At 38.7% G+C, this 24,348-nt stretch overlaps 1 protein-coding gene across 4 annotated transcripts in view; it reads right to left on the bottom strand.

The window, feature by feature from the left end:
• Nucleotides 1–1,408: 1,408 nt before the first annotated feature.
• LOC144050439 (USP6 N-terminal-like protein) overlaps nucleotides 1,409–24,348 on the bottom strand; it is a 36,640-nt gene continuing 13,700 nt past the window's right edge. For 2 of the 4 annotated variants that reach the window (XM_077563674.1, XM_077563676.1), the window contains 14 exons: nucleotides 21,850–21,929; nucleotides 17,937–18,010; nucleotides 15,611–15,696; nucleotides 15,451–15,490; nucleotides 13,447–13,527; nucleotides 13,174–13,281; nucleotides 12,581–12,690; nucleotides 11,583–11,631; nucleotides 8,543–8,663; nucleotides 7,675–7,769; nucleotides 7,502–7,567; nucleotides 6,789–6,888; nucleotides 5,981–6,133; nucleotides 1,409–4,856 (listed from right to left, as the gene is read on the bottom strand). In XM_077563674.1, coding sequence (XP_077419800.1) covers nucleotides 4,417–4,856; nucleotides 5,981–6,133; nucleotides 6,789–6,888; nucleotides 7,502–7,567; nucleotides 7,675–7,769; nucleotides 8,543–8,663; nucleotides 11,583–11,631; nucleotides 12,581–12,690; nucleotides 13,174–13,281; nucleotides 13,447–13,527; nucleotides 15,451–15,490; nucleotides 15,611–15,696; nucleotides 17,937–18,002 — 1,515 coding nt within the window. In that variant the 5' untranslated portion in view covers nucleotides 18,003–18,010; nucleotides 21,850–21,929 and the 3' untranslated portion in view covers nucleotides 1,409–4,416. Of the gene's footprint in view, nucleotides 4,857–5,980; nucleotides 6,134–6,788; nucleotides 6,889–7,501; nucleotides 7,568–7,674; nucleotides 7,770–8,542; nucleotides 8,664–11,582; nucleotides 11,632–12,580; nucleotides 12,691–13,173; nucleotides 13,282–13,446; nucleotides 14,753–15,450; nucleotides 15,491–15,610; nucleotides 15,697–17,936; nucleotides 18,011–21,849; nucleotides 21,930–24,348 lie in introns of those variants that run through there. The other 2 variants (XM_077563677.1, XM_077563678.1) reach the window with 2 other exon arrangements.

Here is a 24,348-nt window from a genome sequence, read left to right as displayed (position 1 = left end):
ATTGCTGAGCCCTTTCTGTGATTTTCCTTGCAGTAAGCATTTCTGTTTGCGGTGCAGTGCTGTTTAAAGGCCCGGAGATCATGGGCATCCAGTATGATTTTTCGGCCTTGACCGTTACACACAGAGATTGTTCCAGATTCTCTGAATCTTTGGATGAAGTTATGCACTGTAGATGATGATTACTTCAACCTTTTTCCAATTTTTTGCTGGTAAACACCTTTCTGATATTTCTCCACCATCTTTCTGCGCAACATTGGAGGAATTGGTGATTCTCTACCCATCTTCGCTTCTGAGAGACACTGCCACTCTGAGAAGCTCTTTTTATGCTGCAATAAAGTTACCAATGGACCTCATTAGTGGTAACTGGTCTTCCAGATGTTTTTTTTTTGCAATTTATTTTTCCAGCCTCTTATTGCTACCTGTCTGAACGTTTTTGAGATTTGTCGGCACCATGAAATTTACAATCAAACATGTTTTCCCCTTAAAATTATACATTTTCTCAGTTTCAACTTTTGACCTGTCATCTATGTTCGATTCTGAATAAAATATTGAAATTTGGCACTTCCACATAATTGCATTTTTTTATTCACAATTTGTATAGTGTCCCAACTTTTTGGGAATAGAGTTTGTATTTATCCCACCACTCATTTTCACTATATTACTGAGAAATGGGCTGAAGTGTGAAGCAGAAGTTGGTCAGAAAAAAACAAAAAACAGTACATAGATATAGTCAATAAACAAAGCAAAAAAAATATTTTTTTACTGGTTGCTCTGGCGAGTAGATGAAAAATTTTGTTGCACTGCCTTCAATTTTAGGGGCAAAATTCCACCATTTAGGGGTAGTCTGGAGCCATGTATATTTTTACTGTATATTTTTAAATAGATTTAAGATATTTTATAAATGTTATTTATAATCATGTGACCAATTTTATTTTATTGTAAGGAATGGAGCTATACGGCTATTCAATTAAATGACTTATTTTGTGACTGAAATCAATCAGCCATGAGCAGCCAACCAGATTAAGTACTTTAACTCAATGACATCAGAATAAAACCAATAGATACACATTAGGTGGCCATGTTCAAACATGGTAATTGGTGGTAGGCTTGCAAAGTGTGGTCTGTCTGACTCTGAGGTAATGTTGTGCATGTGCTTTAAAATAGCTGCATTTTATTAGTTGACCACTAGATGGCATAAAATTATTCACACTGTACCTTCAAGGAACACGTATGCCAAATACAATGCTGGTATCACAAAGTGCATGATTCTACCCAAAATCCACCTTTAAAATTCACTAACATAATTAGGCCTATTCAAATAAATACAGCCATCACTCATCTTATTTCACTTTCTTGGTACAGTATTTCTGTTGTGCAACAGTATATAGGTAAGACCACCACACACAGATTGTAATCAAACATTTTAATATTTACGAGCCAGAGTTTTACAGACAAAATGTAATCAAATGTGCTTGGGTTTTTAATGTACAGCACTCAAAAAAAAAAAGAAGTAATTAATAGTTTTCTACTCACATCTGAAGTTATAAACAATTCCTCAGTATTGGCTAATGACTATTAGGAGGAAACGAATGAAAACAAAATTTACATAATTTAGATTTAGAATTTAAATACCGCTGAATCCTATGAAATGGAAATTCTATGACTGTAATGGTCAGCAGAGATCAATTTCTTAACTAAAAGAATGCTTAACCTAAAACAACCACACGATGAGAGCTTTTAACCATTTTTAAGCACAAGGCTGCGCTGCTCTCTGTCTTAAAAACGGTAAAAGGTCTGCTATGGGTCCTAACTTGTCCACTACTAATCTAAACATCCTTGTTACAACTACGAGGGAATACGCAATGTTGAGGGGGGGAAAACTATAGTGCATATGAACCATTTCAAGTTCTTAATGCATTAAACAATCCAAGTACAGTACTGATGGAATCGAGCTAAGAGTATAACAATAAATTACTCCAAAAAAAAAGGAAGGTGAGAAAACATTTTCACTAGGTGCGATTTTAAGAGTGAGCCAGCTCACCATGGCCCGAGGTCTTTAGTTCAACATCCCCCCCCCCCCGAATTCTGTATCCTGTGTTTAACTCATAATGACCAAAGAGGAAGCAATATTGCTTCAAATAAGGCCTAATATCGGTACAAAAAGGTATCATGGCAAGAAAACGTTTTGCAACTTTTATTCCATTTTAAATATTTCAAGACTAGAAAAAATTAAATCAGTCTCAAAAGAGTGATGCCTGTTTGACTTTTTTTCTTCTTGAAACATAATTACAACAAAGCTTAGTGTGGTTCTAAAGTTTACAATTTGATATGGAAATTATCCTAGTTTGTTATGAACACATTATGAATACTGAGAGTGGAAATATTCAAAAAGATTGTATGTTGGAGAAGAAGGTGTTTTTGGAATGTCAAATACTGAACAAATAAATCATTAATCTCCAATCACTCCTCCCTCATATTGAGGGATCAGTGGGGACTCACTATAGGTTTTTTTAACTCCCACATGGGAAGACATTTTTTGACGAATACAACTTTCGATTGTAGTAAATTATCTTTTAAAATTATATGTATTAATGAAAATTAAGTATCCAAAGACCTACCCAAATCACTAACTTTTAAAAACTTATCTTGCCAGACTGAGTGCCTAACATAAATTAAAAGTGAATACCCACATTACATAAATTTTTACGATTGGGAGAAATACAGAAAACAAATGCTAGATGTTTTTGCAGTTATCATATTACACAACTCTTCTATTTTTCTAATAAGTGAGTGCAGTGTCAACAGAAATATAGGCCATTTTACAATGTTCAATCAATAGAAAGCAACGCAACTCCTTGAAACAATGTATTTGGGAAAACAATGATTGGTCCTGAAACTGGAATGATTACATTTTAAATGTATTTATTTATTGCCAGACACATTATCTTCTGACTCAGTTCCACAATCTGTCTCAGCACCAGATTTTCACGAGAAAAAAAAATGTTTTTTTTATTGCAATTCTGCCAAGTTTCAAGCCTCTCGTCTCAACCTCTGATTGATTACAATGACCTTCATGGGACAATAAACACTTTGAAATTTGGACTCTTAAAGACAAATGATCAAATTTATATCAAGCACAGGTTACATCCTAGAGGTTGGCACAAAAGAGCAAGTGCATTACAACCAGTGGGTCTCTTCAAAGACCCCTAGTAACAACAGATTATAATCCTATGATTAATACATTTGAACTGTGGCGTGCTGGTGGAGCTTTCAAGGACCACAATGGAAATAAGCCCTCTGGCTTTATTGTGTTTTTATTCTCGGTAGTACCATACTGAGTGATTGGAACTTTGATTGTGTTCTGTCATCACCAAATAAAAATCAATCAATCAATCTTTTGCCAAGGAGGGCGCTGTATGTGTGTCATCGTTTGAGACAGAGAAACAAATCAACTTTATTCGTCAATAAATGCATACTCAAACTACAAATAGATATACATATTTTGCAGTGTTTTTTTTTGCTAAAATATTTAAAAAAAAATTTAACTCAGCTCTAGCGCCCTCTATTGACAAGCCACCACTGATCATTAAGCAGCAAACCTGACACTGTAAAACTGACCTGCAGGGTACGTCTCTATTGTTTTGTTGTGCATCTGTGCAAAAATCTTTTTTCTTATAAGCAAATCAGAAGTTAACTGATTACATGTTTTCTGTTCGGATAGCTTCTACCTTAGCTTCAGTGTCTGTAAGTGCAAACCTTTGGTGTAACACTGAGAAGTCAACCCTGTGTATTCCTTCTGCTTTACGGTACAGAGCTGAGTTCTTAAGACATTGCATATTGGCATGTCGGTACTGTAAATGTTATCAACTGGCTCACCTAGATAAATAACTTTTAAATAAAACAAAAAGTGGTATTTTTACTCTTTAAGGAGTAGCACAGCAGAACGTGAATGATGCTGTCCCTTTCACAGAGCAAAGCACGTGCACAAGGTTGTCAAAATTTACTGCACATGAAGAGCTGGCAAATCCAGGTTCAGAAAGTAAATACCCTGCCACAGTTTGGCTATAGCCCCTGGTGTTAGCTAGCTAGCGCCCTAGCAGGTAAACGAGCATCATGGGAACTAGCTAGCACCTAAAGCTAAAGCCAAACTGTGGCAGGGTTTTTACTTTGTAGACCTGGATTTGCCACCTCTGACGAAGAGTACTAATAATGAGCTGGTATCAATCATACAATGGGCATTTTTCACCAAGGGTTCAGGAGTGGTCCTGACTCAGGGTGTTATTGGAGGACAGAGAATCCGACAGCGGGACTAGGGAACTGTCTTCCGCTATCTCTGCTGTTGTCTCACTTTCTGACTGAGCAAGAACTATGGGAGCCGAGAGAGTCCTCAGGACCCTGTTGGAGGATCCGTCAGTGCTAATGGTCGGAGGGGTTGAGGTTGTCTGTAGAGTGTATATCTGGGAGTCCTGAGTCGTCAGCTTGCATCTCAACCATCCACTCGTATGACTGTGAGAGCCGATCAGCAGTTCTGGGTGTTTGGCACTCTGGGGGCTGGTAAGGTGGTGGCCCAGTAAGTGGGAAGTCATCTGAGGTGAACAGAGCATGGTTATGGATAATAATGGGTTCTGGGGAGGGAAGAAGGACCTCATCATCATTAACAGAACGTAGATCATTGAGGTTTTTGGAGGGGCTCTGGCCTGGGGATATAGAATCTGGCTGGTTGGATATGATGTGGAAGCTTAGTCCTGCTTTGGCACAACCACTGGCTGAGCACTTTCCTCTGGATGGCTCTAGTGGACACAGCAGCACCGGCAGCTCCTGGCCCAAAGGCTTACGTGGCAACTCTTCAGGCTTCCCTGAGAAATCAGGTAGATAATGCTGTTAAATGGAAACTATTGGTTAGCACTCAAAACAAAAAAACGTTTAGGTCAAATATGTGTGGCCTCAGGTTAGTCTTTCCACGTAACTACTCCAGCTTGTTGCTCCAGCACAATTAACAAGGATCTATTTTGGGTTCACTGAAGGGTCTAAATTGCCGAAAGATGTGAATGTGAATGGTTGTGTCTTTGCCAGCAGACACGGCGCTCGGCATACGCTAGGGCATCAGTTGCCTGGGGGGGCACCCCCCAAAAAAAATCAAGCTTGTAAAAAATCATAATAAAAGTAATTATAATATCAGTATGTAGTATTTAAAATAAAAGTCAACTCAAGTCATTTGTAAAGCATACATTTTGCGTTCCTCTTCTTTCGCCCATATTGAGTGAAATTAAATAAACTGTTTGGACGTACGCGGAGCTAAAGACAAGTCGAGGAGAGAGCGCCTGGAAGGGGGTGGGGGAGAGTGCCTAGTGCATAGCCGGGCTCGCTGGTTCGTCCCCCGGTAAATTTGCGGTCCTCTCCTAGAGCCCATATTGAGTGAAATTAAATAAATTCTTCCACGTTCACGGAGCTAAAGGCAAGTCGAGGCCTCCCCGGAACGCCCAGTGCGTAGATGGTTTTCCTCCCGGGTAAATTTTCGGTCCTCTTCTGGAGCCTATATTGTGTGAAATTAAATGCTTTTTTCAATGTTTATTTGTTGATATCATTGGCATTTTTTTTTTTAAATTATTAGTATTTCATTTTATTTGAGTATTTGGTGCCATTGTTAATGGTTTATAAATACGTTTAATAAGAATTATTATTATTTATCTCTTATTTTTGTCAAAGTTTGTGAAACATTAATAATAAAAAGTTATTTTGGAAAAATAAAGCAAAACTGACAAATACTAATTCATTATTCATTTCTGTCAAGGATGCATTTATGCTTAGGGCACCAAAATGGCTAGCGCCTGTATGCCAGTCATGTGCTGTCCTTTGAGTATGATGGCGAAAGCACTACTAGGTTGATAAGATGCTTTAATGCTCAGTGGATTGGTTGTTGCCGCACTAAAAAAAAAACACAATCAGGAAGCATACATTATTGAGTTGCGTTGTTAGGTACCTGGGGGAGGAAGATCCAGCTTCAACTTGTTCAGTTCACACATGGAGGCCTGTAGCTGTTCAATGACTATGTCGTCGCTGTAAAAAAAAGTCTGTGCAATTCGCTCCAACAGGAACTCTCGAAGCTCCTCCAAGGACATCTTCAAGAGACGCTCTGTGCAAACACAGAGATTCACGCAAAAGGTCATACAAAATGGTACAATAACATTGTGTTCTTTATGATACCTCAAAGTGATATGTAACATTACTTTCAGCTGACTTGTTTTTTTTTCTTTTCCTAGATAAAATGCTCTAACTCGGAAAGACAAACCTGCAATTAAAAAAAAAAGTTTTTAAATGCAAGAGCATACAGAAGGCTTTGATGTAGCTTCTAACATGAAGAGGTGACTTAAACAATTGTTATTACAAAAAACAGCTAGGGCCATCTTGCAAAAAGCTCTTTTTGTTAGTGTTTTCACCAGGAATGTGAATATTGATGAAACTTAGTTAATGCTAAATGCTGCGAAAATGGAAACAGATACAAATACACTTTTTTTCCTGATGAAACAAGAGACTCTAATCTTTCTTTTGGTAGGTTCCATGTTTTTATAGCAATAGAACAGACTATTCCGTGGACCTTCAAAATCAGCCAAGATCCAGTACAACAGCCGGGAGCAAAGGGGGTTGCTTCAGTGCAAATGGCTAGGAGTGAATGAGTTAAATACGGTAGATAGAATAATAAGTAAGAAGTGAAGATTAAACAATCTGTTATGTGTAAGAGTGTGTTAAAATGGTCACAATAATAATGGCCAATATGTTTGAGCTCTTACTCTTGTGTATCTTCAAGATGGCGTAAGACATGGCGGTGAGGAGCCTCTCTCCCTCCAGGATGAAAACATCCCATAGGCGAAGGGTCAAAGTAAACGGCGTCTGCAAAAATCTTATCATCACTAAGACTTATTAAATATGTGGGATCTACTTCTGGCCAAAATAAAGCCATTTGTTTACTTTTGTTTTAGAGGCCCGCAGACCAAATTTAAGCAGAGAGACAACTCGGTGGGAAAGAGAAGTGCTGACAGTGGCCCAATGGTGCCAAACCTCCACCACAGGATTGTGAGCCTAAATTTTTGTTTGGGCTAGCTGAACAGTTCATATTGCTTCTGATGCAATTTTCCAGACATAAAAAAGTCACTGGGTTTTGCTTAAAGTGAAAAACAAACAAATGAAAAAACAGCCAGCCTGATGTGATTTTGAAGAAACTTTGTAATGGACCACTGGAAAAGTTTAGCTTTGAATAGTGCCTGAAGGCTCACTATTCCTCTTCTTGTTCAAAATTAGAATTCTCTTTCTTACAAGGCTTTCAAACTGTAGCCACACTGTTTTGTAGAAACACAAAGTACCAAACATATTGAAATAAAAAAATAATACTAAGGAAGTAAGACTATAGGCAAAATAAGGGGTTTAGTCCAACTCTTAGATTGGGTTCTTAAGTTTGTCTGGATACTATTGTCCATCTTGTGTGTATCTTGGTCAATTTACTCACCCTGTCAATGAAACATTGTAAGAACCATTTAGTACTGTAAATGCCAGCAGACATCTGTTCCTTGTCCTGCAGAGAAACACATGAATGGTAAACCAATAATCTTGAATGAAATACAATTGTATACTCCACTGTTTTACAGATGTTCCGCAGGTTACGCAACACTGAGGTCTCACCATATGTTTCTTTAGTTTGGGAATAAGTTTGGAAATGATCTGATCATGATGTGCCTGGAATCGCTGAAGTTTGGGGAACCCAGGAACAAAAAATCCTGCAAGACAGGGGGTAACGTTGGGGATGTGACGTTGTGGGAAAGACAGCAGAGAAACTTTTAATTTACACTGAGGTGCAATGATTAATTGATTAATCAACAACTAATTAATTATCAAATAAATCGATAATTGAGTCATCGTTTTAGTTTTTTGATTGTCCAAATCCTCTGAATTTCAGCTTCTCAACAGTACATTCTCTACGATTTCTGTAGTCCTCCATGAAAGCATACCGATTATCTTTATGTTGAATGAAAATCAAATATGTGTTTTTACTTTGGAAAACAATGATCAATATTTATGCCCATTTTACGACATGTTATGGACCAAACCAATAACTGAATCATAATTAATTTATGTTTGTACATTTTCTGCACCGTCAATTTGAAATAATGTCCTGTTTTTGAAGAAAGGGATTGAAATTAAAACGTTTTTAAATCTGATTCATCAATTAATCGACAAAAAGCTTTGGCATCTTTCTGCCCCTTCTCAAACCGAACACTTTATATGACATTTTTTTGTTTATTTATATTTTTTAGTACGCGTTTGAATCAAATCAAATCAAATAATTGATATATTATTAAAATAATTGCTAGTCGCAGTCCGACACTGACCCATGTTTGAAAGTGCAATACTGGCCCACCAAACAGGAAGTTCTACTGCCCTGCACACCTCAAGACAACATACAACAAACTGCAAAATGACTACAGTATTTGCTATTCTTAGGAGCACAAGCTCTCAAAAAGCATGCGTCATCTTCAAAACACAAGCTCACCATGCATGGCGTGTTTCTGGTTGGTCAGCAGCTGTGTCAGAGCCCAGAAGGCGTCTTCCTCGTTCATGTACATGAGCAAAAGCGCAGCAATCTGACTCATGCCCTGGCAATAGCTTACTTCCTGCAGACCACAGGACAAGGTAAAAACAATTACATAGTGGAGTTTGCACAGCTTTTGGCTTATGACTTGCCTAATGGTGACAGAGCAGCAAAGCTTCAGGATGACCAAATTATGTGTGTACTGTGTTTGTGCCATTGTGCATAGCAGTTAGAGCCAACAGCCGAGCTGCAACTAATTCCCAACATCCTCTTCCTCTCCTTGCTTGCTTACAACATATGTTACTAATTCTCATGGACGACACAGGCAGTACTTTAACACTAAACGGGAATAGCTTCATCATAATGAACAAAACGTTTTACTTTTGTAGTCATGCCCAAAATCCCTCCTTAATAATAACAAACTAACTAGAGAATGAAATGCCTGTGTGAATGGTCAAGAGCTAACGCTGATGTGAAACACATAATTTAATGGATTTGTCAAACCATCGAACGTGAGACTTTAAGTTGGAATGGTTTGAATCAGACAAGATATGTGGCAGGAGGAAGAATACGTACAATACTGTTGATCGAATCGTTAATCAATTTGACCGCAAATACCATTTCATACGCCCTTTACTTCAGTTAGACCCTGTTGACCACTAGGCTAACAGAACAAGAGCAATAATGTACATAAAAAGAGTGACAATTTTTTTTTTTCATTGAAGTTTTCAAACATTTAAAGGGTCCTTTCATAGTTAACTATTGGCACGATATATATATTATATTATATGATTATATTTTATCTACAAGGAGGGGCCCGGAGGGTATGTTCCAACTACAGAGGGATCCACTGATCTGAATATATGACTGGATAGCCGATAGCCCATACACACACGTGCAAGCGACAAGGAGGCCATCTTGCTCCTCCCATCTCGCAAACAGACTACTGTGTAAACTATACAGTATACTACAGATTAGACTTATACAGTGCGTAGGCAGTTAGCTTAGAGCCGTGAGGCTGGGTGGCGGGGTAGTCACTATTTTTTAACAAGTAAAAAAAAAACGTAACAAGTGGGGACGGTATGTGCTGCTTTGAACACCCCCTTTTTGTTTTATCGCTCAGTTCCTTAGACTCCAATATTAGATTTGGCAGAGGCATTTTTTTTTTTTGTACAGTTATAATTCTTTAATAAAAAAATATACAACTTTAACTCCTGTAAACATCATTAAGCATATCATTTATACATGGTATTTAAGTCAAGTTGTAAAATGTCTGAAGTCCTCTTGTTTATGTTTAACAAATTTAAAATATCATAAATCATGCTGTTTCTACTAAGTACGGTCTCAAATGTTCTCCAATTTCAATACTGTAAACATATAGGATCGTATGCCGAGAAAATGTTTCTTGGGAGGAGCAATATGGCGGCCTCACGGCTTCAAAAGTCTTATCGGCTATCCAGTCATATATTCAGATCACTAAAAGGGATCACACTCCTTAGCCTCCCTGGTAAGCTCTATTCAGGCGTGCTGGAGAGGAGGGTCCGTCAGTCTGGTTTTTATCCCGGCCGTGGAACAGTGGACCCGCTCTACACCCTCGGCAGGGTCATCAAGGGTGCATGGGAGTTCACCCAACCAGTCTAAATAATAATAATAATGTATCGGATTTATATAGCGCTTTTCTATTTAATCAGATACTCAAAGACGCTTTACAATATAACGGATACATTATTCATGCACTTACACATCCCCACTGTGGTGGCGGTAAGCTACTTAAGTAGCCACAGCTGCCCTGGGGCAGGCTGACGGAAGCGAGGCTGCCAGTGTGTGCCTACGGCCCCTCCGACCACCACCAAACATTCGCACCATTCATACACCAGTGTGAGTAGCACTGTGTGTGAAGTGCTTTGCCCAAGGACACAATGACAAATGATTTGGGGAGAGCAGGGATCGAACAGCCGACCCTTCTGGTTACTGAACGACTTGGAGAAGGCGTTCAACCATGTCCCTCGGGGAGTCCTGTGGGGGGAGCTTCGGGAGGATGGGGTACCGAGCCCCCTGATATGGGCTGTTCAGTCTCTTTCCGGCCGGTGACAGAGTTTGGTCCGCATTGAGTCTGATTCGCTCCCAATGAAGGTTGGACTCCGCCAAGGCTGCCCTTTGTCACCGATTCTGTTCATAACCTTTATGGACAGAATTTCTAGGCGCAGCCGAGGCGTTGACGGGGTCCGGTTTGGTGGCCTTAACATTGCATCTCTGCTTTTTGCGGATGATGGGGTGCTGTTGGCTTCATCAACCCGTGATCTCCAACTCTCACTGGAGCGATTTGCAGCCGAGTGTGAAGCGGTTGGGATGAGGATCGGCACCTCCAAATCCTCAGTCGGAAAATGCTCCCTCCAGGTCGGGGATGAGATCCTGCCCCCTAGTGGAGGAGTTCAAGTATCTTGGGGTCTTGTTCCCGAGTGAGGGCAGGATGGAGCGGGAGATAGGCGGATTGGTGCGGCATCTGCAGTGTTGCGGACTCTGTATCGGCCCGTTGTGGTGAAGAAGGAGCTGAGTCAAAAGGCAAAGCTCTTGATTTACCAGTCGAGCTACATCCCTACCCACAACTATGGTCACTTTTTGTTACTGTTTATAGTGAGGATATCACATTTTGATATGGTGAAAAAACTGCAAAAATAATCAGTCAACATAAACCTGCTTATCTTTTGTAAAAATAATTGATTTATTCATTTAAAATAAAATAAAAAATGACTACAAATAGCCAGATGTAATTTGTCCTCTAGATTGAAAGATTCTCAAATAAGCAAAAGGATGTTTAAAAAAAAAAAGAATAAATAATGAAATGTTAAATAAATTGTAACAACATCATCACCATTCACTTCTGGGTTGCAGATATTTACAGTGAAGGTGTAATAAGAAATTAAAATAGATTTTAATCATCTTAATCCAAGTTCAACTTGTACATGAGTGGTATTTGTAATGAGGCAAAGCAGCCACTTACTGTGTTGTAGGCTGAATATGCTGACAGGACATTGAAGAGAGACTGCTGTCTGCAAAAAAAAAAGGAGGGCGGGTTCAAAGTAACAAAGGTGTCAGAAATAACTCATGCTTGCAAGCCACTGTTCCTTCTTCAGCAGCTACATCACTTATAAAGTCATTGTTTTGTACAACATATGCCATCTACCGTACCATCTACAATATATACTTTCTTTCTCAACCATAAAACATGAGATTGGACTAACCCTCACCCACAGTGAGGCAAATAAGGCAATCACCTACACAGTGGCTACAGACAGCCCTAAAATGAAATGTTGTTCTTCTCTTTCTTTTAAATCAGGGTTTCAGTATTTTTGTAAGCACACGGCATTACAATCCACACAATTCTAATGAACAATGTAATTGACAAAGAAATGTGACATGTCAGTCACTATTAGGGGTGTTAGAAAAAAATCGATTCGGCAATAAATCGCGACATTACAGCGCGCAATTATCGATTCGATATGTGGCCGAATTGATTTTTAAACAATTTTTTTTATGGAAATAGTCAACAAAACATCTTACTTAGGGTTAGGATTCACACATTAAGCATGGAAGAATGTTATATTAATGGAACATTAAGCCTTAATATTTTATTTCAGTGCTGTTCAAACATGAAACAGACTGCAACCTGTTTGTTAAGGCTCATTTATAAGCCTGAATTTTCAGATAAATAAATACATTTTCATGCAAATCTTACAGTGTACATGTACAAGTTTACTAATTAGTATTTTCTAAATTTGAGTTAAAAAAAATTGCAATAATCAATTTATAGATTCGTATCGGGATTAATCGGTATCAAATCGAATCGTGTTCTATGAATCGTGATACGAATTGAATTGCCAGGTACTAGGCAATTCACACCCCTAGTCACTATGATGGTCAAATTCCAAACAAACTCAACAAATAGGGCAGACTATTTACGTTCATATTTTGGGACGTCAAAGAGATTTGAACTCTTACTTGACTCCAAAGCGATCCATGAACATGATATGATTGCGGAAGGTCCTGTTGATGTCAAGGTCAATTTGTTTGATCTCAGATGAGTACACTTTGGCTTGCTCCTTCATTTTCTGCGACATCAAGCAGTTAAGACATTATGAGTAGGTTAGGTTAAAATACGCATAAGTGATGATGATTACAATTGCTTTATGAAAGAAAAAAAGTGATGGAATGAAAAGACATATTAATACTTACTTCACGAGGTAACAAAAAGCTTAAGAGCATTTAGCATAGTACTTCATTTCACAATTTGTACCATCCCAGCTTTGCAGCAAAGACAATGGACCAAATTGTTGCTAATATGTGAGTCCCTGACAAACAATGCTGGCTTTGTGAATGAGGGATTTCAGAATCAGACAAAATATTTATGATGCAAAATCACAAATTCATTGTTAACGTATTCACAAAAAAAATCATATGTTGTGATATCAAGTGATATGAATCAAGTACATAGTATAAGCATGGCATGTTTCCAAGTCATTCCCCCGTTCTGGAGGATAATATAAATAGACAGCACACTCATTGTACATAATTCTTATTATTATTGTGTTTACCTCGTATTTGCCCTCATTGACCATTTTAGTGGTCTCCACGTCCAACATCAGAGACCAGACACGACCTCTAAGCTGCACAGGGATGCCTTTGTATACCCGTTTCACCATCTGACAGGATCATGTCCAGGAGAGTACATGTAGCAAATACAAAACCAGAAATTTTACTCAGGTATGATACACTTAATTAAACTGTCATGGGAAATGTATTGTTTTTCGGGATAGGCAGACTGTTAACCCATCATTGCTCCTTCAGATATGTTGGCTGCTACTCACTCTGTCACTGTTTTTGTATTTATCCCACTTCTTTACCATCTTCAGCCATTTCTCTGCTCTGTCTACCTCCAGTTGCTTCAGCTGTGGAAAAACAGACAATAAATAAAATAAACAACTGATTATTAGGAATGACCATTCCGACTACTGTTGTCCCTTTAACATTGTCTCCACGCAAATTTCTACATCAGAAGCGTAACCGTAAAAGCCAATGTAGCGATGGGCTGCTTGTCGTAATGCCAGTTTGACAAATAAAAGCACATTGAGATCTGAATGCACTTTGATTGATCAAACAAAACAGTGGCTTTCCTGGTTACATATAAGGATGGATTCATGTACCGTACACACAATTGCGATTTAAAGCTATTTGAGGAGGAACTTTATAACTTCGGGGAGTATTTTCTTTTGCAGGTTAATCTCATGGAACTGAAGCAAGAGTTTGATTAAACAAAACAATTGTCCTCGCAATTTCGTGGTTCACTAATCGCGGATTCACAACATGGCGGCTTTGTATTTGGGTCAAATATTTGTGAGGTTTATCTTGGGTTGAACCTCACTATATTGCGGATTTTTCAGAGATTATTAAAACCCCACCTGCGCCGAGGGTTTACTGTATTCTTTATTTATGCTTTTATTTGTCTTATTGTATGTACAAAATTACCAAGTGCTTAGAAGGGTGGGAACTGTATGGTGGCTTTATTATGGGTCAGTAGAAGTGTAATAATTTCCCGACAAAACAGTCTACCCGTTGGAGTATCAACGGGGGGGTTGCTGGGGGTAGGAGGGTGTCTGGGGGCGGCTGGGCGGTGGTGGGTCGTTGGGGGAGCGGGGACTGTGGACCGGTGGGGTGCCTGGCGGGCCTGCAGTGCCCCGTCCTGCTGCGTTGGGTTGGGGGCGCGGGCCGTGTTGGGGTGGGGGGCGCTCCTGCTCCTGGGTTTGCTCTCCAGCCGGTGGCCTCTGCAGGGCCCGGGGGTCGTCCTTTGGCGCTGCCGCGGCCTGGGGGGCCCTGGGATGTTGCGCTTGCTCTGTCCTGACGGGGGTCGACGGCTCCCCTCTTTGGTGGAGATTTTCATGCATGCCAGATCCCCCACACCAGCATCTATCGAAACTCAAACTCAGACCTTCCTTCCTTTCCTCAGTCTCTCCTTTGGCCTCTTGAGGTCTCCCTGGTTTGTTGGAATTTAGATGTTTCTGGGGTTGGTGAAGGACTCTGGTTGGTGGCCTGGTGGGTGGTGTCTGGTCGGTGCTGGATTTCACTTTCCTTTCTTTTCTTTGGTCCTTCCTCGGGTCTCCTGACGGCCTCGCGACTCTGGCCAGAAGTGTTCGGTTTAGGTGAACGGTTTGGGATTTTTTAATAGGTTTTAGGTGAACTAATGAATACACACACACTCACACGCATGCACTTACACGTACTCACCCACATACAAAAGAAAAAAAAAAAGAGCAATTAGAGAGAGCAATGATGATGATATGGCAAATCGGTAAAATTACCGAATGAACAATACTGAGCTGTCCAGAAAAAAATAAAATAAATTAAATATATATATATATATATATATATATATATATATATATATCAATCTGCCGTTCATAGTTTGACGAACGGCGAATAGTAATCGCTGGTCAGTTCCCCCCTGGCACGCCGATGAAAAAAATCTCCCGATTTTTCACAACACGGAGTTGGCAAGCATGGCACAGAGGCTGGAATTGTCATAACCAGTTTGTTTACAAAGGTAAAACTTCATACAGCCGTTGCAGCTTTGTTCATTCAGATAATTTGTGTGTGGGAACATCAGAGAGAGGATCATCAGAGAGAAGGTGTTAAATTTCACACATCTCTTACTCAACCAGCATGGTTGTGCCTCTATTATCTGCCTTTGACACAATGGGCTCTATACTCGTAAAGGGCAGGTAGTCTAATGCAATTTTAGTGAATTTGATCCAGCTATATTTCTTATGTCAAGGTTACCTTGTTTTGGTAACTTGTAAATGTGCACAAAATTGTACCTTTTCTTCATTTGCAGTTGGTGCAGGTAGTTCATCTTTACTGGAAAATAAATAAATAAATAAATAGTAAAAAATAAATAAAAAGACTGGAAGTAATCTTTTCTTTTCTCACAGTAACAGTAAGATATTGCCTCAGCCAACAGACCAAGAATAGACTTACTGCATGAACCCAAGCCGATCAATAACTTTATAGATGTTGTAGTCAGCATCTTCCCAGGGGTCAATCTCAACCCCACCCTGTCTGCCCTGGACACAACAATGCATACCAGTAGTTAAAGGTTATATATCAAACTAAGGCTGAGGGGGAAAAAATCAGTTGGGGTGTTTAATTGGTTGTTGTGAGTTAAATCAAGACATTTTTCTGATGGCTGGGGAGTGTAGAAATGGAATTTGCAGAATTCAACCCAGAACTATCCGCGCAATTGTAAGGTTAAGCATTATGGCACAATGATGGTGAGTAAACTCAAGGCTGCACGCTTTCCCACTTCCTCCGAAATCGTTTCATCATGAATCTTGATTTATTTTGAGAGGGTAAAAATCTGATTGGTTTGCAATTACAATCATCTAATTTAAACATGAGATTGTCAAAATGAAACCTGATGTCAATTGCATTCACAAGTACTCTCCAGCGTCTGTCACAATGACAATGACAATAATAAAAAAGTACATACAGTATATACAGTTTGTGATCATAAGTTTACATAACCCAAAGGTATGTACATTTATATGCACAACTGTAGTTTAAGTCTTGGAAAATACATTTTTATGTTGTCAGAGGTATCTAACGAACAGGGGGGTAAGCGGGAGACATGCAAAACAAGGTAAGCATTTAGTATAGACAAGCACTATCATGCTGTGAGCTTATTTCGTTCCAGCTGTGCTCTTATTGTAAATGTTTAAATCTCTCACTAGGAATTTAGCCAGGAATCTGTGAATGTCAATCAGTGCAAAGTGTGACCCACAGCTGTTGCTATGGCTAGACACAGCAGACCCCTCCATCACACACCCCCACCACTCAGACTGTCAGACATTGAGCTAAATTTAACCTCATTCTCCATCTTTCATCTCTACATTAGCTTCTATTAACCTACCAGGAAGCTTGATGAGGAATTTAACTTCAAGAAAATGTTACAGATTTATGGATCTATGGTTATGAACTGAGGGTCGTGGGGAAGAACAAGGTCGTGAAAACAAGCGACCAAAAGGAATTTCCTCTGTAGGGTTGGCAGGCTCTGCCGTAGAGATAGGGTGAGAAGTTCAGCCATCCATCTATCTATCTATCTATTTTTCCATCCATCCATCTATCGATGGTGATTGTTCAAACATTGTTGCATGACCAGCATCATCTGAAGACATTTATTCCAATAAGTTATTTAGACTAATTGAATATTAAGGTTTGTTTCATATTATTTGCGATTTGAACTAATACCTTTACTCTTTATTCTCAGATCTCCCATCAGATCCACAGCATATTGTACAACTACTGTAAATGCCTTTTGGTAACACGGAATGCATCCACCTGCACACACCCACACTAGTTTGTTCTCATCTCATCCAAGAGTTACACACAACAAACAGATTTGAATTCATTCCTCCTAACATCCCTGTTTCTCTTCTCAACTCTTCCTCCTCTTCTTTGCTATAGAGCAATATCATTACAGCTAGTGTTGTTCCGATACCGATACTGGTATCGGCAGAGGCCCCCATACTGCATTAAAACAGTGGTATCGGTATCGGTGAGTACTAACAAGTAACATGCCGATACCATTAATTCTGACACTAACATAGGACTTTGGATGCAGCATCTTGTGTCTTGCTCATGCACGACATTCACTGATGTGTGACATGTTCTCTGCATGCCGAACTAAGATATCCTATTGGCCCTTGAATGCGCTGAATCAATGGCAGGACAGCTTTTTCATGTTGAGAAAAAAACAACAATTTAGGTATCGGCATCGGCCGATACTGCATAGCTGGGTATCAGAATCGGTATCGGGGGCCAAAAACGGTATCGGAACACCACTAATTACAGATACAGTGATTTTAATTCAACTGATTTACATTAAACTTCAAATACAGTACTTCCTGAAGTGGAGGGGTCAAATATATTGGTGGTCTTGTTCTTGTTCGAGTAAGGATAGAATGGGGGGAAACATGAACTTGAAAAATGTCTACACAAGGAGGTAACAACGTTCATGGTTTGTGAGAAAATGCTGAGCTGAGTATTCCATGTGGATGCTGACGGTTCACAAACTGAAAAGCATAATCATCATCTACCAAAGCAATAATTGTCTGAAAACTTTGTTCATAGCCTGATTTGTTCATGAACAGAGGCGTCGTGAACCAAGGTTCCCTGGGAACATATCTATGATTTAAAGAAAAATATGTAGACCTTTCCGGTCTAAATTTAAATATAGTAAATGCTGGATTATATTTCATGTGAACTAAGTAAAAAAAATATGTTATACTTTTAGGCACAGACTCACCGTGGCATATTTTAAAATGATATCAGCTCGTTCCTCAGCTATAAATGTCTCAATGTCTTTCTTCATGTCAATATCTGTAGAGAAGAAAACAAAAGCAACTTAGAGGTAGAAAAAAAACAAGAGGCTCAAGCTAATTTTGTGACTTCATGTATTAATAGAAACAACTGCATTTAGCACCATCATTCAGGAAGAATGCCAATTTTTTCTTTCAAAGTAACTGATGCAGTTCACTGTGTTTAGCAGTATTATACTATTACAGTAACTCATTAAACTACAGCTACTACATTAAACTAATAGCACCAAGACAACAAAGACCACTTTAAAAAACAATAACAACCAACAGCACTTTTGGCACACACAGTACCGGTACTCAGTGTGTCATTTTTTGAAGCAGTGAAACAACACCGTAAAAAAAAGAATTTACAAATCCAATCTACAAACTACAAATGTTTCCCTTCAAAGGAGGGCCGAAGTCCTGCAAGTTTTGGAGGTTTCCCTCTTCCAACACAAGCTGATTCCAATCAACAGGATCATTATCAGGCTTATGCAGAGCTTGCTGATAAACTGATCATATATCAGCGGTGTTGGAGAAGGGAAACATCCAACTGTAGAATGGGATATGGATGGCTTTTTTTCTCTCAATATTTTTGATTTGATAAAGCTGCTTTTTTTCCCATTTCCTGTTTTATCGAGTACTGCTGTTATTGGTTAATTGTTGCAAGCTCTGTTAATTGCATGTTCAGTTTTGAAGATTTTGTCATGGTTATCTGATTATATGACATTCTCTAAATTGACACAAATTGATTGGAGTTGGACACTTTTTTTATGCTTGTCATCATAATTTGCACTATGCATGTATGTGATTTGACTGCCTTTGATGAAACTTTGCTACTATTGCATTCAACTGCACAATAATTTTATGTATTCATTTATTTTAAATTTTAACCTTTAGATGGTGTGTGCCTTACTTATTGTTGCATGGATATCTGCACCACTTTGTTACATAAAGTTTCTGGATTTTTTTCCCGGAGCTTCTAGATAAGCCATTTTTGAGGTTAAGCTTTTTGAAAAGTGGTTCCCATTTTAGTACAGTTACAGAAAGTTGGCTTGGTTGATTCTGTGTGAATGTCACCCATAGGCTAGGATTTTTTTTTGTTGATTTAGTGGAAAGTGCAACGATAACATTTTTATACCAAGTTTAGTGAGGCAGGCATCAACATGGCATCCTAAAGTGCCAACGTCATAACATACTCCAGTTTGTACCACAAAAATGATGAGATCATGAGACCTAAATTCACTTTCACTGCTTATTGTTTTGTTTTTATAACTTTGGAACACGGCAGAAGGAAAAAAAAAAGGCTTTGCGCGCATCGAGGGAAGCTCCAACTCAAAGTTTGGATTTGAAATATTTATTTTGTGACAACAGTCCTGGAACCTTTCTGACACACCTCAAAGGTAACTGTGTGAGCTGTGCTTTGTTTGGTCCCTCGCCGATGACCTGTTTGGAATGGGTGACCCTGGCAGGGGAATAAAGCCCCTGGCAATTTATTTAAAGAACAATAAAAAGAGCCTCCTATTGATTTAACTTGGCATAGAGTAGGGAATGGAACAGACAAGAAAGTAGGCTGTGAATTATCTTTGTTGGTCCCCAACAGAGAAAACAGCCATTTATGGCGTGATGTGACAGTGGCGCTGATAGCTCAACATCTATGTGGGACACATTTCTGATCAAACAAATCCCAGCCACAACCAGGTTGATACTGCAAAATCATCCCCATACAATAGAACCAGAGTATTAATCCATCTTAATCTGCATTCTGTGTGCAGATCTCCACTAATGGCAGTATCATCAGTGGCAAACTCGACACGCACCACAGGACACAAAACAAAAACATCTGGATTAAGTAGCTCTGTAAAGCGGAATTATGCATTTGATTTTTCTCAAAAACAATCAGGTTCCTGGTCTCATAAGTGGGTCGCTGATTCATTATGGTGCGGTTGCGGACTGGTAGTAAAAAATTGCATGGGGTCCTTGGTTCATGACCATATCTATATACAATTTACCGTTTTCATTTGATTGTTTTACTGTATATTAATGGATTTGGGGCGGAGAGGGGGATGGTGTACCGTAAACAAAATTGGGCATGGCCTTTAGAGTCTTCAACTAATTGAGGATGTGGAAGGAAGCCAGAGTGCCCAGTGAAAAAAAGCACAAGTACAGTGAGAGCATGCAAACTCCACACAGAGCTGTTCCAACAGGGATCTCCTGATTGTGAGGCAGGTGTGCTACTGCTCACACGTAGTTTGGCAACAAATGGGTGAGTTGCAACAGTTGACTTCAAAGTCCAGATGAAGAGTAGTTAATGTCCAAGTCCACATGAAGAGCACTTTAAAATTGGGAAAAGGTTTTTTAACCCTGGAGGACCCACGGGGTCAAATTTGGCCCCTATAAATTCTGCTACTCAAATAACAAAGTCCTTTTTTTTCTTCTTTTTTTTTTTTTACAAATTTTACTTCAAAAGTCCAGAGTGCCACTTCTGACCCCTGCATGGGGCCATCTAGTGGATGAATATTGCACTTACATGAGCCAGAGTGGTGGTGACAAGATGGCTGGGAACATGCTGTTTTGTTGAGCTGGAAATCAATCCAAACAAAACCATCTTCTCAGCAACCCATCAGATGGTAAAATTGTGTTTTTTTTGTTAATCTATTTCATATGCCTAGGAGTATGTTTTATATATATATTTTTGATAAATTAGCAACTCTGAGCTAGTTAAAAAAAAGGGTTCAAATTGAAAAAACATATATTTTGGTGTTCAGTGAACTTATAGCAGTCATTTAATGTACAATTCATAATTTTCCAAAGAAGAAAAGTGTTCTTGGGTTCTCCAGGGTTAAGCAGTAAATTTCAAAGTCCATTAAGGGACTTCAAAGATTTGGGTGGGGGCAAAAGATGGGAAAACTCACACGTTGTTGTTGTTGTAGCATAACACCAAACAGCTATGAAGACAGGCAAACATAGAACATATAAAACAGGGGAATAAAACAAAGGATAAAACGAGAAGAAGACTAACAGGACCCTGAGAGAATAACAAGGCAGGAAGGGTTAGGGGCAGACAATTGTGCTTGAGTGTCTAGCAGCATATCTTGCAAAGAGTGACAGTGACTTTTCAATCATAAAACGTTAGAGTTGCTGCAAAATGGCACTGTGCATTACTATAATTATTAGATCATTGAAGCAGTTTTCATTAAACCAGCAAACTCAATTAATGGCGAATATTTGGTTTCAAATAATTGTAAATATAGCTAAAAATGGTTTAAAGCATGTATTGTTGAATTTTTTTCTAGTCAAGAAAATACTTGGATTAGGGCCTACAGTATGTCGACCAAATGTGGTTTCAAGTCCAAAAAATATCAAAATAAAGAAAGATGGCACCCTGGCTTGGCAGCCATCCTCAATAGCTCTCTTTTAGTTTTTGTCTTTTTTTATTCTTCCTCATTTTGGTCATGTGGTGTTTGTTGTCCTTCGTGTGGTGTGGACTGTTTTCTGTGCTTTCGTCGTGACTGCGACAGCATCGTGAAATGTCTGGGGAGGTTGGAGAGCACATTGACCTCCTCTTTCCCATTGGATTAAATTTTATTGACAATACACAGGCAGTGTAGAGTCTGCAAGTAAAAATAAATCGCTGGGTTCGGGCCAAAACCTTGTACCTCCAAAAATGTAACTTTTCACAAGACCCCAAAAACATGTCTTTTTTTTTTTTTTAACCGTTAACATTGCATCACCCAAGAGAAAAAGCCATTTTCAACACTTTAGATTGGTCAATAATACATAAAAATGACACCCACACGTGTGGACTAACCAAAATATGTATTTTTGAAAAAATAGGAAATTTGCCAAATTGTGACTTACGAAGATTCTGCCCGATGCCAGCGAAATCCTATCAAGCTTGCTCGATAAACACCATGTAGATTACAGGTGGTACCCATTCCCTGCAAAAAATTAAAAGACAAGACAAAAAATAAAGACAAGCATTTGATCCGAATAATAACAAAGCTGCCAGTTTGTCTAGTGCAACTTTTGCTGCTGACGCTGGAGACTGTGCATCGGCCCTCCTAGAAGAGAACTAGATAAGCGCCAAAGCAAACTTAAGTATTTCAAAGCCAATCTTAACTATAGATTTTTCTTTTGGGTTATATTTATTCAAATGTATATTTTGTTGTGTTGTGCGTTTTGGGATTCTGTTTAATAAAGAGAAAAAGAGAAAAAAAATGGAATACCTGAAGTATTAAAAGTGAAATTGTAAATAGTTTAATTTGATTTTTTATCTAATATTTTTCTGTAGCACTATAAAGTCACATATACATACAGTGCTGCTCAAAAGTTTGTGAACCCTGCAGGCATGGTCACATTTTTTGTATAAAATATTAAAATAACTAGTGATGCAGCGAATAATCGGCCACTGAAAATTTTCGGCTGCAAATGGCAAAAATAATAATAAATATGGCCGAAATAGGATGTAAGATGATAGGATGCAAAAAAACGCTGCAAGCAAGCGTCTGTTTGAATTAAACAGCGAACGCGTGTCCGCCTCGCTTCTCGCTGGCTTTCCCAGGGGTCATTGCGCACACCGGAGGAGAGGGGCGTCGCTTTTTAAGAGGGTCGAAAAAAGACAAAACTACCGTGTAGTGCAGTACAGGTGAGGCACTCTTTTTCCTGCAGCGCCTTCCCTTTATAAGAGCCCCTCGAACGCTTCCACTTTTTCACCGGCATCCCGGTGGTCGTGCTAAATACTTAAGCTAATGTTAGCACTATTGCTATCAACAGTTTTAAATACGGAAACACTTAACGCTATCTCCGGCTACAGACCTGTACAGGACGCTGTGTGTGGCTTTGCAGTCCGTTGCCGAAGCCGATTAGCTGGTGCGAACAAATGTATTTATTTTTAAACTTTGGTGAATATGTGAGCACATTTCAATTTATATTGTGCTTTGTTAAAATGCCAGTGTGAAATAAATATTTTATAATAATATTATAATTTTAATTAATTATAAAAAATGCAATGACAGTAAAAATTGGCATAATTTTTTTTCAGCGTTTCGGCTTTCGGCCAAGCACAAAAATTTTCATTTCGGTGCATCCCTAAAAATAACCTTATTAAATGTTTAGTCATACCCCAATCTACAATGCTGACATAGAAAATGATGGACTTGAACAAAATTAATGATAATATTGTCATTCGTTACAGAGCAAAAGTTGTTGATTTGAGAAAAACTCAGATTTCATGGGTGCAAAAGTATGTAAACCTCTCACTTAATCAGACATTGCACCTCCTTTTGCAATGATAACTTCATCCAAACACTTTCTTTAGTGAATTATCAGTCTTTCAGATCTACTTTGGGGGATTTTTACCACTCTTCCTTGCAAAATGCAGCCAACTGAGAGAGGTTGGATTGGCTTCTAACATAAACTGCCCGAATTTTTGAACGAATGACAATATTATCATTCTTGTTCAAGTCCATTATTTTCAATGTCAGCACTGTAGATTTGGATATGACTAAACATTTTATAAGGTTATTTAATATTTTATACAAAAAGTCTGACCATGCTTGCAGGGTTCACAAACTTTTGAGCAGCACTGTATATATCTATCAACCATTTTGGAGCCAAGAGATCTCTTTTTTAATGAGCCAAGCCAAAAGAGCCGGTTCTCCAAAAAGAGACGGGATTCCCATCAATACTGTATAACGCAACTTCAAATCGTCTAATCGTCCACCAACTTTAAAATGATAGCTTTCTTCTGAAGAATATACTAGAACCATATGCATTGTGGTCAAAACACTAAATCAGAGCAGCACTCTGGCAGTATTTCCACTACCAAGGGTGGAGGCCCATTTTGGGAGAGCAGAAGACAGCAGTTCGAACACTAATGAATTTCAATGAAAAACTGACTACCACTGATAACAAACAACAACAAAAATCAGTCAATAGATGGAAGGTTCTCTGAATAAAAGGTACATATTAGGGCTAAACGATTATGGAAAATAATCTAATTGTGATAATTTTTTCCGCTTGCAATTTTTTTCAAGTTGCTTTTCAAATGTATTTTTCAACAACTAATCTTTATCATAACAAACAATATCAGATATATTATGCATTATAGTATACTAAGGTAAAGGCAAAAGAAATATTAATACTAGAATGAATGAATGCTGAAAGCTGAATGCTAACATTTGAATGAATGTGTAATACTTTATTATAACAATAATGTGAAATGACAATGGATGTTAAAGCTGCTGAATGCAGAAAAAATTATTTCGAATCACTACTGCCATATGTAGCCAAAAAATGAAACTGCACACTCCCTTCTTCCCACATAACGTCACATCTACAAACAGAGGGCGGGTAATT

The sequence above is a fragment of the Vanacampus margaritifer genome, chromosome 4, assembly GCF_051991255.1.
Source record: "Vanacampus margaritifer isolate UIUO_Vmar chromosome 4, RoL_Vmar_1.0, whole genome shotgun sequence".
NCBI lineage: Eukaryota > Metazoa > Chordata > Actinopteri > Syngnathiformes > Syngnathidae > Vanacampus > Vanacampus margaritifer.
The sequence above is the reverse complement of the archived record's forward strand: the minus strand, read 5'-3'. Positions and strand labels throughout refer to the sequence as shown.